The sequence below is a fragment of the Ambystoma mexicanum genome, chromosome 2p (assembly GCF_040938575.1).
Source record: "Ambystoma mexicanum isolate Mex_15411 chromosome 2p, UKY_AmexF1_1, whole genome shotgun sequence".
NCBI lineage: Eukaryota > Metazoa > Chordata > Amphibia > Caudata > Ambystomatidae > Ambystoma > Ambystoma mexicanum.
The window spans coordinates 1,006,454,644-1,006,469,998 of NC_090923.1; the positions used below are offsets into that span (position 1 = coordinate 1,006,454,644).

The 15,355-nt window shown below is 45.6% G+C and overlaps 1 protein-coding gene across 4 annotated transcripts in view; it reads left to right on the plus strand.

Annotated features, from left to right (window-relative positions):
• Positions 1–15,355, plus strand: part of SNX32 (sorting nexin 32) — a 490,023-nt gene that overhangs the window by 284,936 nt on the left and 189,732 nt on the right. For all 4 annotated transcript variants that reach the window (XM_069644826.1, XM_069644829.1, XM_069644825.1 and 1 more), the window contains 2 exons: positions 2,967–3,072; positions 3,738–3,813. In XM_069644826.1, coding sequence (XP_069500927.1) covers positions 2,967–3,072; positions 3,738–3,813 — 182 coding nt within the window. The remainder of the gene's footprint in view (positions 1–2,966; positions 3,073–3,737; positions 3,814–15,355) is intronic.

Below are 15,355 nucleotides of genomic sequence, written 5' to 3' on the forward strand. Positions count from 1 at the left end.
AACCGTTGTTGAAATATATGTGGTGTTTTATTTTGTATCTTATTTTCATGACACAAAAATACAAGACTTTAAAGATTATACAGGTCAGGTTGCAGCACAGCGAGAGAAAATCCCCTGTACTGACCGCTGTCACTCAGGAACGTTTCTCTAATGGCACGAACGGCACAGGCGGGTATCACTCTTCGAACGCGGTGTCCAAGCCTCCGTGGAGCCACCATGTAAAGGAACGATAGGCCACCAGCCTGTACCACCTGTGAAAAGGAATGAAACAAACTGTTTTTAAATGACCAAGATAAGTTTAATAAACGTTTGTTGTCAATGACAATTCTTGTAACTAATGGCATTCTGCACGGACAAATGCTATCTAGACAATGCACACTTTTGAACGACTTACATGCGTTACAATGATATGTAGATGTAATTTTGGATATAGTAGAAGAACATGAAATAGGAGTGGCATGACAAGCAGATTATACTTACTCGTTACTCGGATTACGAGGACGAACAGTTGCGCGAAGTTCGTGCATAAGCACCATCATTATTCTCAACACGGCCCGTGTGAGGCAGGCTGCCCTGAAGTCTGGCAGCTCGGTGATGCATTGCGGTCATGGCTCGCCTTCCGAAATGTAGGCCAGGCATCCCGAGTTTTTTCGGCAGCAGCAGTTCTCCTCCTCGGTTGGTATTAGCTCGCACCGATTACATGTGCACCAGGTGGAGACGCCGTCCATGCGACTAGGCCCAGGCTCTTCATCTGTTGATTCGTCCTGCCAACTGCCGTCCGAAATCCCCATGGTTTTCGTTTGCTTCCCTTTCCAGTAGTTCCTCCTCTGTATACTTGGGCTCATACATGTAGGGCATTATTGTAGCCATTGTGTGGTAAACAAAGTAAAATAATTTACTGAGATGGTACAGGTGTTCACACAGGCTACAAGCGGCGAAGGTAGCTGACCAGAGCACAGAAACGAGTCACAAAATACTCTAAGTAACACAGAGAGAGGAATGGAATCGAAAATCTGCTGCTGTGTGTTGTGAAACGGTCTGTTTATACTTATTGAGGAAAGAGGCGTCCTGCCATTTCCATGGCGACACTTCATTAGCTGAAGCGCAGCGAATGTTGACACAAGACGTGCTGTGGCGTTGGGAAATGGGCGGTACGAGTCTGCTGATGACAGGCTCAGGGGCGGGGGATATGATTTAGTGCCGCAAAAGCAGGTCAGCCAGGGCGACGGGGGAAATGATAGGATTATCACAAAATGGCAGCTCCCTTGTGCCTGTTTTCACATGCGTTTAATGGACGAAAACTCAGGTAAGGTCCATAGGAAAGTTTTCTAAAATCGAGCCACTTAGGCTTAAAAAAACATGGCCGACCTGTAGGGACAATAAAAATGTTTACTAGACCATGCCTTTAAGACTAACAAAACCTGAAGTTTATATTTTATAGACCTTCTGTAATATGGGTGCAATGTCTAGGACCACTCTCCAGACATAGGTGGATCTAAGTGCCATCCGCATACAGTTGCAACTGAACTCAATGACCAGGGCTATGTGGCACATGTATATGTTGAACAGCAAGGGAAACCCGTCTCACACCCTGATTTCTATGCTGCCAATTTCAGTTTCAGATAGTCCCAGATTTTTGAGAAGAAGATGCCACAGGTCTACCTTATTGTGGGGGCTGTGAACAAGTAAAGGAGGTTAAGGGCTTTGGGCTGGTCCTTTACCAGGGCAGTTAGGAGGTCCTCGTGGATATCTGCCACTACCTCTCCAAAGCCTGAGGCCTGACAGTCGATCAAAAGAAGATTGCTGGATTCCAATAAATCCTTCAGTTATTTTCTGACCTCATTTTGCATAGCTAGGACATGGTATATCAGAGATTGTCTTGGTCTTTGGGGCAGCCGGGGGGCGGGGGGGGGGCGTTCTTTAGATAGGTGGGGAGTACTGCTTATTTCAATGGTTGAGTACCATGTTGAGTAGGCCTGAGGCAGTGGGTGCAGGAAAGGTTTGGATTATAATCTCACTTCTCTTTATCATTTTCTAGTTAAGTGTCAGGTATTCATAGTGCTTTTAGTATGCAAAGGTGCATTTTAGTATGTCAGGATCAACAGTTCTTTGTTTGCAGGGTTCACTACCTCATTGCTCTGCCTATAATAGCTGTTTTTAGATCCTTTTTTCTCAGTAGTATCTGCTAACTATAGTCTATAACTAGAATCTATAGTACGTTTCAACAAGCACTGAGCTACCTTTATGAAGGATAGATATAAAGTGATTGCTACACAGTTTATAGTGACAATAATAATGAGAGAAAGGGCATCATTTGCTGAGACTTCATGGTGCTTTTCTTTGAAACGAGCAGGAGGGTCATGTGGCAAAAATAGAGCGTCTACCTTACAGGTCCAAGGAGTTGCATTCAGTTAGAATCACAGGTGGATTAGAAGTTCTGACCTGCTATCTGGGGCAATAATTGTTTAGCCTACATATCTGCACCGACACAGAGATTTATCTCTGGAAATTCATGTGGAAGACTTTTATAATAACTTGTCAGACAGTTGGAAAGGCTTGAAAGGCTAACATGACGGCACCCTTCTGCAAGCTCTTCCCTTGAATGGGTAATCTTAGAGTATTTTCTCGTACAAGATTATGTTATCTGAAGGCCAACTGCTCTTGCCTGGGTCATTCACAGGCTTGCTGCAGTAGACAAAGGGGCATCGCTTTGACGCTGCAGGTAATATGCCTCCTGTTGAAATATGCAATACAGTCAAATGGAATTCAGTTCACAGATCTGTTACAAAGACTCATTGGATTTCAACTTTAGGTAGATGCAGAAGGGATCAATTTATCTTGAAACTGTATTTCTAATAAAACTCCTTGTAGAACACCTGGCTTGAAAGAAAGAAAAATGATTTAATTGGAAAAACGTTTTTTACTCACATAATGAAAATAATCCTACTGTTGTCTTTTGGTTACAGGAAGTAGATGAATTCTTTGATCATGAACGCACATTCCTTGTTGAATATCACAACCGCATCAAGGATGCATGTGGCAAGGCCGACCGTGTTACGCGGTCCCACAAACGTAAGTGGCCATGTCATAGGGATGGATGGAGACTGGTAAGAGGAGGAAGGTGTGATTGAGTTCAGATAGTCTAGAGAAAGAGTGATTGATATTGATATTGATATTTTATTTCTATCGCGCTCGTACACAAGAGTTTCAGAGCGCGACAAGGCAAGGGAGGGGAACAGGGGAGAACAAAACAGCGATCTTACTAGGCCCAGTGACATTGAGCCCAGACTGCATCGTCAGAGGTGACCTAGGGCAGGTTTACTACTGGACTGAATGCAGACTGTGTCAGCAGTGATAGGTGAACCCTGACTGGAGACAACTTTTTCTGCTGGGGGAAGTGGAATTCGAGAGCGTTGGTTATTTCTCCGGAGTTTAGAGAACACAGATAGAGGGCAGACTGCACCTCCGAAGAAATTAACACAAGGATATGACGGGACGAGAGTGTAAATATTGGAATGTGTGTCACCAGACATGACAGCAGACTTACACATTGCTTAATATCTATCCAGAGATACGAATGTACGGATGGAATACAGACTGCATTTCCAGAGAGACTAGTACCAGGGCGTAGTGCTTAATGTCTGGAAAGAGAATAGATTGCACTAGCAGAAATTAGATTTCTCTAGGTTATGTGTTTCCTAACAGAGCTACTGTTGATGCCATCTCTATCTTTTCAGACTTGGCGGAGGATTACATTCCTATCTCATCTGCCTTCAGCGGCCTGGGTCATCAGGAAGTCAATGACATGAAGGTGTGAGTATCTCATCTCAGACAAATATCCCTGGGAGGTAGGGTGGTATTCTGGCATTTCTTCTTTGCCATGTGCTTTTATATTGTCTGGGGGGTTGGGGTGGAAATTGTGATGAGGACTTGGGTGGCCACTGTATGAGAAAATACCTCAACCAAGGGTGTAGAACATTCACTTTTATGTCTGGATGAGGCTGAGTGCTGCACCCACTGGTTGCTCAACTGGGAGAGGATGGAACTGTTCCCACCGATTCATAGCCTTTCCCCTTCCACCAGTGCTGGTCACGACTCACATTGATCCCAGGCCATTTCCATCTTAGTCTAGAGGGGGCATGTGTGCTACCCACAAGAATAAAGAGCCGTTCCCCTCAACAGTGGTTCTGGTTTGTCTTGAGATGATCTATCGAAGGCAGACCTACACATGTCTATTCTAGGAGGCCCCTTAAATTTGCCTGCTCGAAATTCAAATATTCCACTCTAATCTTTCCCATTTTGGCATTATTTCTGTTTGTGTAAAAAAGCCCTGGAAGGGAAGGAAGTTACTCTTTTGTCACTCATGATCTTGCCTGTCAGCATAAGAGATATTCCATCATTTGAAAGTGGGCATGAAGGGCAAACCACAAGCCTAAATGCATCTGTCAGTTCCCCATCTGGACCATTTTACATTTTGCTCAGTAGGGGGAGTGGGTTACATCTCGCCAATCTACAAAACAAGAGGAGATCTAATGGAGGGCAAAGAGGACTTGCTGATCCATGCATATATCAGAGCAAATTATTGTTCCCATAAGCTTGATTGATTTTTCATTCATATTTGTTCTTAAAAATCTTCCTGTGGATTTCATTCTGTTTTGGTAAACAGGTGGATGTCACTGTGGTCCCTGATTCCAGAGGGCCCACACATATGAGTCCACCCAGCTCTACCTTTTTAGTGCTGTATGCCTCTTTATGTGCCTGTCTGTGGACATACTCTTACTTCAAGACTTGGGCACTAGATAGTTTGTTGAAGCTGCTGCTTTCTTAACCCTCTCTCTTACTTTGCACTCTCACTCTGTCATATATTGGCATGGATACCTTGTTTAGCATTAAAGAGACTTTTGGTAAGCTATCTAGCGGTAAAAGAAGCTTCTTCCAGAAGGCTATAGTACCTCTTCACTTCGACCGACCATATGAATCTAGTCCCCATATTTCAGAGTCCTGTTTCATTGCAAACACAGTCAACAGTTTGAGGTTGCATCTGCCTTAATAATCTGATTTCCAGCCAAGAGAGCTTGATATTCTGTCCCTGAGGTAGAGGAGATTGTGTCTTGTGTTGACTTATGTTTCTTCCCTCTTGTCACGAAACAATCATGAGTTTTGTTCGGTAAAAGCAGTGCATTAACCCTTTCTTTGGATTCCCTTTTATCATTGGAAAGTTTATTTGGCAAGTGGTTCTAGACATGATTCACCTCCTGGTACTTTTATGTAAATCAGTCCCAGCCCATTCTGTCTCCATCTCAGTGTTCCCATTTTAATGAACAATTCATGGATCTCAAAGCAGGACAAGCTTTCCCTCTACCTCTGTTAAGCAGATATACCATGGCGAAGAAATCCCTCAAAATCATCCGAGGGGGTTAAAAGGCATAACAGACTGGTACTCTTCTGCATTCCCATAGTTCCACCATGTTTGCTCGGGATGGCGCAGATATATATAATTTTTCTGTCAATGGAACCAGGGGGTTTCAGTTCAGGATTCCCTAGTGTCAGGGACAGTGCATCTAGTTACACTAGTAAAGGAACTGCAACCATAGGTAGTCTACACTGATATGCATAAAGCCCTAAAACGTACCAAAGTATTGATGTGCATATGTTCACCCAGAAGACACTCTCAGCCCTTGAAGCATTGAGATTCCTCCTCACTGCTCTCAGCTTTGTCAATGAGGATCCGCAAAGGCAATCCCTGCAAGGTTCTTCTTGTTCAGGGAACTTCTGCTGAGGCCCCGTTCAGAACTGCCACCTTTCTGTTTCACAAATGCAGATTCTTTTTTCACAGCAAAACATTACTCTGTATTTTGCTCTCTGCATCCAAGATCTTGACACAAAGGTTTCCAATTCTAAATATTTTGATCCTTATAGTCCATTCCACCCTGAAAGTGGGTGCATCATGATACAATAATGGGAAAGATTTTTGTGCTATCATATATCTGTAAAAAAATGCAAAACAGCCATGTGCAGAACAAAGAAAAAAGCAAACCCTAAGTGTCTACAGATACTTTTCTAATATAGTGATGACTTGGTTTTGGAAGAAATATTTGTAATCATGTGATTCCAAAACTCCTTATACCTGGCAGGCTCTAATGATTAAAGGAGCCCACAAGCGGTCTATCTGGCACATTTTAATTTTGACATACTTTTATTTTGATTTAAGATTGGAAGGTTGTTGAAACACAATAGACACTTGAATTAGTGTACGGCCTAATGCTGTACATCTAACCCTCGGTTTTCTTTTATCTGTGGCACCGTGATTAAGGGAATAGTATCACATCTGTTAAGGAAACTGCACTGATTAAGGGCCCGATTCATGTATATTTGGGTGTAAAATCGGGGATTTGAGTGCCATTCTGCATGCAAATCCCTGTTCGTCAACTCATAGAATCGACTATGCATGACTTTTCCTGCATTTGCGTGGCTATCGCACCGGCGCAGCACGTCTCTGCGTGCGGCCGAGTACCGTGTGCAAGACACCACGCAGGGCGTGGCTTACATGGGGGCTGGGAAGGGGGTCATCTCAGGAAATGGGGAACAACTTGCAAAAATGTGGCCGTTACGAGGGACGGCACGCAGGCAGTCCATCGCATGCCCACATTTTTGTGGAATTACATGTATTCATGGATCCAACTGTGCAACATTTCGGCAGGAAAAAGACCACGGAAAGCCATCATACTTTCTGCCACCCGAAGGCAGGGGTACAAGCCCATGCGCATGGGATGCACCACACAAAGGTAAGATCAGAGGTCGGATTTTGGGGTGCGTGCCTGCATTCAGGGTTCCGATGGGGCATCAGGGTGTGCATAAGCAGTGTATCAGAGTGCAGGAGTGTTTTGCGAGGGTTCATATGCATATTTACTGTCAAATGTTGACTTTTACGTTAAGTGCTCTGCATGATGATGGGGCGCTGCTCGTAGTTCTGGGGGATCCCACACTCCACCCCCGGAGTGGTGGCTGGGTTGTGGGGGTTCACAGGGAGTCTTGTGGTGCATTGATTTCACGTCTGAGGTGTGCACAGAGGTCCCTCACCATGGCTGGCATGGCTTTGCCTGTGGGCGTGTTCTGGGCATTCCACTCACAGCCTACACAATGGGGGGTTCTGTGCGGATATTTCCATGAATATGAGGAAATCGCAGTTACTCCTACGTCCAATCCCCTTTGCTCCATACTTGGGGACATTCTGTCTATCGGGACGGGACCGGAGCACTTTTAAAGCATCAAAAAATTGTCCTTCCTTTTTACGCGGGGCCACCGCATGTGACAGCAGCCCCACCTTCCTGAGCTGTGCCCTGCGCATTGCCTTTCAGTCATTTTCTCTACGTGGTCGGGTGGGATGCACTTGCATTTTAGGAATATTTTTCTTTTTATTCCCTTGGCCTTCATTTTCCTGTTCCAGTTCCACTGTCTTCTTTCTTCCGTTTATGCCAGAGCGTCTGGGACTGGAGTCCTGTTTTTTATGCAAATGTCATTTTGCGAGGGCGGATCCTCACTCTCTCTGCCTGGAGTGCTTGGGCCAGGAACACCAGTGGGACTTGTGCTTCTATTGCGACTCCCTCTCCAATCCGGGCATTCCAGCATCAGCTGGGGAGGGAGTGGTCCATTGGATACTTCCTCCACATTTGAAGAAAAAAGGAAACGCCCGGTAAGTTTGTTCCTTTTTAGGGCACTCTGGCCACAGTACTCCTTCCTGGGGTCTGGGAGGGGCCAAAGTGGCTCTGGTACCAGGGGTCTCCCTTAGATGTTCCGAAAGGGATCTAAACGGCACTCTGGAGTTTCCTCCGAGGTTCCCTGCAAAGGGGCTGCCAGGACCGGTTCTTCATCCGAGGTTACCCTTTTGGGAGCTAAAGTTAATCCCAGTACTTCTGGAGTTTTTGTCACCGCAGTCATTCCTGAGGTTTCCATATCTCGAAGTAAGTGTACTGAGTCTCGTCTCGAGGTTCCTGTTAAGGTGACTAAACGTACCGGGGTTACCCCCGAGGATCCCCTCTTGGGGCTATATCTAAGACCAGCAAGGCTGAGGGTCCCCCTTTGAGGGCTTTAGCTTAAGGGTGTGATTCAAAGCCTTCCCACACTCAGGCCTATGGTCGAACCGATCCTGCAGAGGTGGCAAAGAAGCTAGTTAAACCCCTTAAGTCTTTGAGTACTTACTCCGCCAAGGTTCCCTCATCGGGGGTAAATTCATCAGCAGTCTCTAAGGGGTTGCAAAAGCACTCTAGATCTGCTAGAACCGGCTCTGCCAACGTTCCTTGTCACAAGGTTAAAATGGAACATAAGTTCCCTGTTTCCCCTGTGGTGACGATGGCCTCACTGATAACTGTGACGCAGTTCACCTCAGGCGTTAACAAATGGCGGTCCAAGCCCCATGGTCCACGGTGGCCATTTTGTCTACCTCTCTCACACCAACATTCACAACGGCTGGTACTGAGAGGCATGTTTTTGGGGCTAAGAAGCCTTTTCCATGTTTTTGTGGATAATAAGAACCCGTTCCGCCCTCCAATGGATTGGCGCGCACGGGCTCCGCTGCCGCACACAGTCTTGCTCTTTCCTATGTCCACTCCCTTGGTTTAGTGGATCAAGTTCTTGGAGGACCATCCTGGCAACCATCCTCTTTGCGATCCTGGGTTATGCCCCTTCAGAGCAGCCTCTACCCACTCCAGCGCCTAGACCATCTTCTGAGGATGTGTTTTTGATAAGTTTCAGACGCTTGTGCACTCCGATCCAATGAAGGCGTACTTTAAGGATTTATTTAAGGACATTTATCCTGAGCCACCTGAACCGCCCCCTGCTCCGGCAATCCCTCTACAGGTCCCGGTAGCGCCACCTGCTCCACCACTTCCTGTGGGGCCTCCTCCTCCAATGCCTCCTCTGCTTCCACTTTCACCTGTGGAAAAGACTCCTGCCCCCGGTGCCTGAGGTGCCACGTGCGGTGGATCAGGATTCTGCTCCTGCCGCACTGGATGAGGATCAAGCGGACCAGGACAGCGACGACCCACCCCACTCTATTAGCGTCTTTCACGACCGGGATGTGGATATGATGACATTGCTAGACATCCCAATGCCAGAGCCTCCAGCCCCACAAGAAGGGTTACTTTCTGGAGCTTTTACCCTGTGGACACAAGAGTGCACTGGCCTGTTCCTCCAAAAGGATGTCCTGGCTGAAGCCCACAAGGTCTGGGAAAAACCTCATTCTGGACAACACCTAAACAAGAAAATTGACGCTTGTTACAAGCTACACGCGTCTGAAGACATTTTCTTGACTGTATATCCACTCCCCTCATCAACGGTGGTGGCAGCAGCTACGCTCAGTCTAAGCCGTCCTCCACATCCTCCACTGCAGCAGCTCAGATCCTTTCCAAAGAGGGCAAGCTTCTTGATGCTATTTGGGAAAAAGGTATTTTCCAATTCAGCTCTTCAGCTGAGTCAGGCTAATATTGAGCGAAGGTAAGGATTTATTCCAATCCTCCACTGATGAGGAACTCATCAAAACCAAGCACGCAAACTCCTAGGTCATTGTTGGTCTTTGCCAAACCCCAGCTAAAGCGAGTTATACTCAGAGGTCGGGGTCTCAAACAAGATCCTTCTCTGGTTTCAGAGGTTTTCAAGACAACCGTGCATGCCAGGCAGATGCTCCCGCTGGTGGCCCTTTCCGCAAGCAGCAAAGGCAAGGTGGGCGGTTTTTCTCTCGGTTGCCAGCCTCCTCCTCAGCAACAGGTGGTCTCCCTGCTAAATGATGTTTTTCATTGGAAGCACGTGACACATCTCATCTGGAGGCGTGGCAGACATCACAGAAGACCACAGGGTTTTGTCTGTCACCCAGGTAGGCTTTCGCTTGCCCCTCCCCCTTGCCCCGCCCTCTCACCTTCCTCTTCAACAGACTGGGTCGCCTTCCCTCAGAGCAGAGGTACAGAAACTTCTAGACCTCAAAGAAGTGGAGCATGTTCCCTTGTGGGATCAAGGGGAGGGCTATTATTCCCATCTGTCTACAGTACTCAAACATAACCAGGTTGGACTGCGCACTATCCTGCTTGACCTCTCCAATTTCAATCTCTTTCTACCCCAAGAGAAATTAAAGATGATTACGCCCAGTCAGATTAAGTCCTCTCTCCGGAAGGGCGATTGGCTCAGCGTGGTATACCTTCAGGATGACTAGCTGTATATCCTGATCTGGAGCCTGCATAGAAAATATCTGCTGTTCTCTGTGGAAATTGAACACTTCCAGTATTGAGTGCTACCATTTGGTCTCAGTTCGGCACTGCGTGTTTTTACGAAGATGATGGCGGTCATTGCAGCATTCCTCAGAATACAGGGAGTTCATGTACATAAATACTTGGACGATTGGCTCCTGATATGATATGATATGGCATTTATAACGCGCTTATACACAAGTGTTTCAGTCCTTGCCCACAAGCCGCTGAAGCCAATCTTCAGTCACTCCTTCAGCTCCTGTTCCATCTTGTGCTGTCGGTGAACTGGTGGAAATGGTCTATGATGGTTGATCAAGACCTGATCTTTCTGGGTTTACTTTGGGATACCGTCAGTACCAGAGTGTTCCTGACTGAGGACAGGATTGCGGACCTTTCATCCACGTGCCAGCTCTTCCTGCAGTGCTCCCACATTTTGGGCAGGTGGTTCCAGAGACTCCTGGGCCTCATGACCTCTTGTGTTAGCTCTACCTCTTGCATGCCTGAAAATGAGGCACACTCAACTTGCTCTTCGTAGCTGCTGGTCCCAGGCTACAGATCCAGACTCCAAGATGATTCCAGTCCCATCCTGCATGACGGCGGATCTCCAATGGTGGCCGTCCGCCAGCAACCTTTCAGTGGGGACCTCCTTCCAGGAGACCTGTCACAAGTAACGTGTACTACAGACTCCTCACTTCTGGGGTGGGCAGCGACACTGTGTCACCTGGAGGTGTACGATTGCTGATGCCCCAAGACAGGCAGTCCCATAACAATTACTTACAGCTCCAGGCAGTTTTTCTGGCGCTCAAGGCTTTTCAATCCTCTATCACCAACAGTGTGGTTCAAATTTGCACTGACAATTCCGTAGCCATGTTCTACATCAACAAGCAGGGGGGGGCACCAAGTCTCCTCCTTTGGTGGACCTAGCTATCCAAAGTTGAAATTGGGATTTCCATCACAATGTCTGGCTTCAAGTGGTGCACATTCCAAGTCACATCAATGTGGCCACAGAGTCCCTCAGACGCCAATCTGTGGTGAGTTACGAGTGGGAGATGAACACAGATGTTCTCACCAAGATCTTCCAGCAATGGGTTCTCCAGCGGTGGACCTCTTTGCAACCTCAATGAACCGGAAACATCCTCTTTATGCTTCCAGGGATGGGTTCGGAGTGTCTTCCTTGGGGGACATTCTCGAGATCCCTTGGGACAATATGAAAGCTTACGCTTTTCCTCCATTGCCACTGATTCATCGTTCGCTCTGGAAACTCAGGAGTGCCTCCAACTACACTCTCCTCTTCTTAGCTGTTTGGTGGCCAGCCAGGTTCTGGTTTTCGGAACTGCAGCACCTGTTGGTGTGCTCCCCAATCAGGTTGCCGTAGATTCCCGACCTTCTTCACCAGAGAGATCACCAGTTGTAGCACCCCTCCCCACAATCCTTCAGCTTGGTGGCCTGGTGCCTGAGATCCGATCATTAGCGCTGTTCAACCTCCCCGAGGACAACATGCATATAATTCAAGCGTCACGTAAGCCCTCTACGAGAGCTCAATACAGGGGCAAGTGGCTCTTATTTTTGTCATTGGTATCTAGCTGAACAGCTTGATCCCAGACAGACTTCTATTGACTGTGTCTTGTCTTTTGTAACTGACATTGCAGCCTCTGGTATCCATGTATTATCATGCAGGACATATTTATCCACCATTGCGGATTATCTATCCACAGACAGTTGCTGTTTTCCACTGGTTATCCCAGTCATCAAGAGACATTTTGCAGGTCTTCTTCATCTATTTCCGCCGGTTCAGGACCCTCATCTTAAATGGGATCTGAATGTGGTCCTCACCGCCTTATGTCATAAACGTCTTGAACCCATTGCCACTACTGAGCTCAAGTACCTTTCTTGGAAGGTGGCCTTTTTTATTGCTGTAACATCTGTGCAACTAATAAGTGAGCTTCAAACTCTCTCTGTCTATCATCTGCTCCTAACTTTCAACAAGGACAAGGTTGTGCTTCGCACTCGCCCTTCTTTCCTTCCTAAGGTGGTTTCTGAATTCCATTTAAACCAGTCAATATCTTTACCGGTTTTCTTCCCGAACACGGTCTCCAATGCTGAGAGGGTTTTACACAAGCTAGACGTCAGACATGCTCTGAAGTTTTACCTCAACAGAACAAACAAACTTAGAAGTCCTTCACAGCTCTTTGTTACATTTGGTTACCCAAAAGGGAAACCAGCCTCGAAAGCATCCGTTGGATAGCTTCATGTATTTCTGAAGCCTACAAAACTCAAGGCCTTCAGCCCCCTAAGGGCATTCATGCACATCTGGTCCGTGGCAAAGCGGCCTTCTAAAAATAAGTCCCTTGGGGGTCCATAGCCAAGGCTGCTACGTGGGCTTCCCCTTTGACGTTCTGCAGGCATTGTCTTGTCCTGATCTCCCAGGTTGATGCCCGATTCAGCCAGACAGTTCTTAAGAATGTGTTCCAATAAGGGAAATTTCCATCCACCCGTATATCATTTGGTCAGTGCATGAGAATCTCCCACAAGTATAGAGGAAAGGGGACGGGATGTAGGAGTACGACAAAGTTACTCACCGTAGTGACTACCTTACTCCTAGTCCATAGTCCCCTTTCCTCTATATGCCCGCCTGCCATCCCCTCTAATCCCCTCTAATAAGTATCCTCTATTGTTGCTAGATGGTCGTGGACCTGGCAATAGAAAAGGTCTGAAGGGCGATGTGCGGGGCAGAGCTCTGGAAGGCCGGGCTGCGATCACGTTCAGTGGATTCGCGTAAAAATAAAAGAAGGACAAAAAAGTAAATTTTTTGATGCTTTCAAAGTGCTCCGGTCTCGTCCCGATGAACGGAATGTGCCCACAAGTATGGACGAAAGGGGACTATGGACTAGGAGTAAGGTAGTCACTACGGTGAGTAACTTTGTCATTTTTTATTCTGCGCGACATGCCGCTCATAGACAGTTTCGGCATGCAGGATTTGTGGGATCAATGCGCCCTTTTCCATGAAGCATGGCCTAAGGGAATAGTCTCACATCTGTTAAGGAAAAAGCACTAATTTCTCCTACTCATCTACTCATTTGAGTAACTCTGCTGTCTCTTCTCAGTCCTGATACACTATTCTCAAAAATACTTCTAATTTGGATAAGACCAAAAGGTAATGAACTAACTAGTTGAAGGCTCCTATGGCTTGCAAATAAGGCAGTCATATTGTATTAGCTTCTATACCCCTACAAAACCCAATCGGGTGAAAGCCAGCCTCAAGGATGCTCATGTGTCAGTCCCATTTCCTTCTCCTCAAATGTTCCAAAAGGTTAGCTCAGTTTGCATGCTTACCTTTCAGCCGGTCGTGTCCATATTGGTGTTTCTCAAAGTTGCTGATACCAGTGGATGTGTACCTCAGTCAAAGCAGGTGCTTTGTATTTCTTCTGAAACTGTCTCTGATACATGTTGATTGTCTAGTGTGTCTATTTTAAAATGATTGCGTCAGAAAAGGTATGGCAATATGCCTGAGGTGCAATTTCTTGTTAGTTTTACTTTTTCAGCTTCATCTCTGGTGGATAGCCACCTTTTGTTTTCTAACCAGGCTATACCTCCACGCCCTGCATCATAGAGCCCTTCAAGGTTTAACTATTCAATCTTCGCTCAAAGGTTACTTCTACTGGTTTATGTGTCAAACATTCCAAAGATGGATTTGAATGTTGTGTAAAGGACACAGCTGTTTAGAATAGTCACCTGAATTTTGAAGTCACTCTTAATATGTTGTAGAGTGGGCCTGAGGTACCAGCATGAGGACAATGAGCAGCGGGGTCTAAAAACGAACCATAATCTTTGTAAATATAGTTTAAAATTATTAGAACAGTTTCAATACAAATTATTTTAGGCCAGAGTGGTTGCATGGATAACCTTCAGTTCTAGGGGGTTTCTGGTTAAGGTTTCTTCTAGATGTACCCATATTTATAACACTGTTGTTTGATGAAGAATATATTGGTCACAACATGGTAGAGAACTCGAATTTCTGTTTTGTCAGGGATTGAGGAATTTGGAAATGTACCGGCCTCATTACACGTTTGGCGGTAAATCTGCCAAATTGCTGCCAAACTTGTTTACTTTTAATGCCACTCAGTACCGTGGGTTTACAACAGGATTATGAGTTGTTGAAGGGCAGAGTTATTCACCATTTTTGGAGTCCGTAGTACGAACACACATATACAACAAAAGATTGAGGGGAAATTGTTAGATGGCCCCAGGAGTCTTCCCCCCTAACAAGGGCTTGTGCAAACTTCCAGACTAAGGAATCCTGTTGTCTTTATGATATATCCCATAGGTAGTGCGAGGAACACTACACAAACACAAACCTGTGTTTGTTAACTAAAAATACACTGAGGCACTAAAAAATGAGAACATTATAGCACATGACTTTATTAAGATAATAATTTTTAAAAGAAATATATTAAACAATTCATATAAACATTTCATGATCCTAAAAAGCAATTAATATAAACATTCAAACTCGTAATACGCTACAAAGCACTCTCAGGGTGCAAACGTACTTGCTTATCACTCACAAACCTCTCCTACCTATATTAAACCTCACTCTCTTCACCATACAAAGTTATGTAGACTCCTGTCAAATACACAAAAACAGCGAGCTCTCAAGTTCTGAATTGCTCCCTCCAGCCAGTTTGTGCCCTTGTAGAATGAATCCTTTTAAATAAAAGGTTCTCATAAATTTAATACATTTTTACATAAAGTTGCCTATTAATAGAGCAACCACAATGCCCGACATGTTTCGTTCTTATAACAATGTTAGACAAATGACAGAACTTCTTCAGGGGAAATTCAACAACCAGGTTCTCTTGGTCTCTTGGTCTTCTTAAACTTTGTGTGGAAATGTTCCTCTAGTACCCTATGGGGGACAGCATAAAAAACAGCTATAAGTAATGCTGTTATTTAATTACATATAATCATACCATTAGAGTGTCCAATCTCCTATGATTGACTCACTGTGATAACTTCAATATGAACTCCATGTGGATTTTGGAAAAAATACTGCAATAAGTCATTCTGCTGCGGTCATGTTGCCAATATTTGACATTAAAGCAGAGGATTTACCTCTAGCA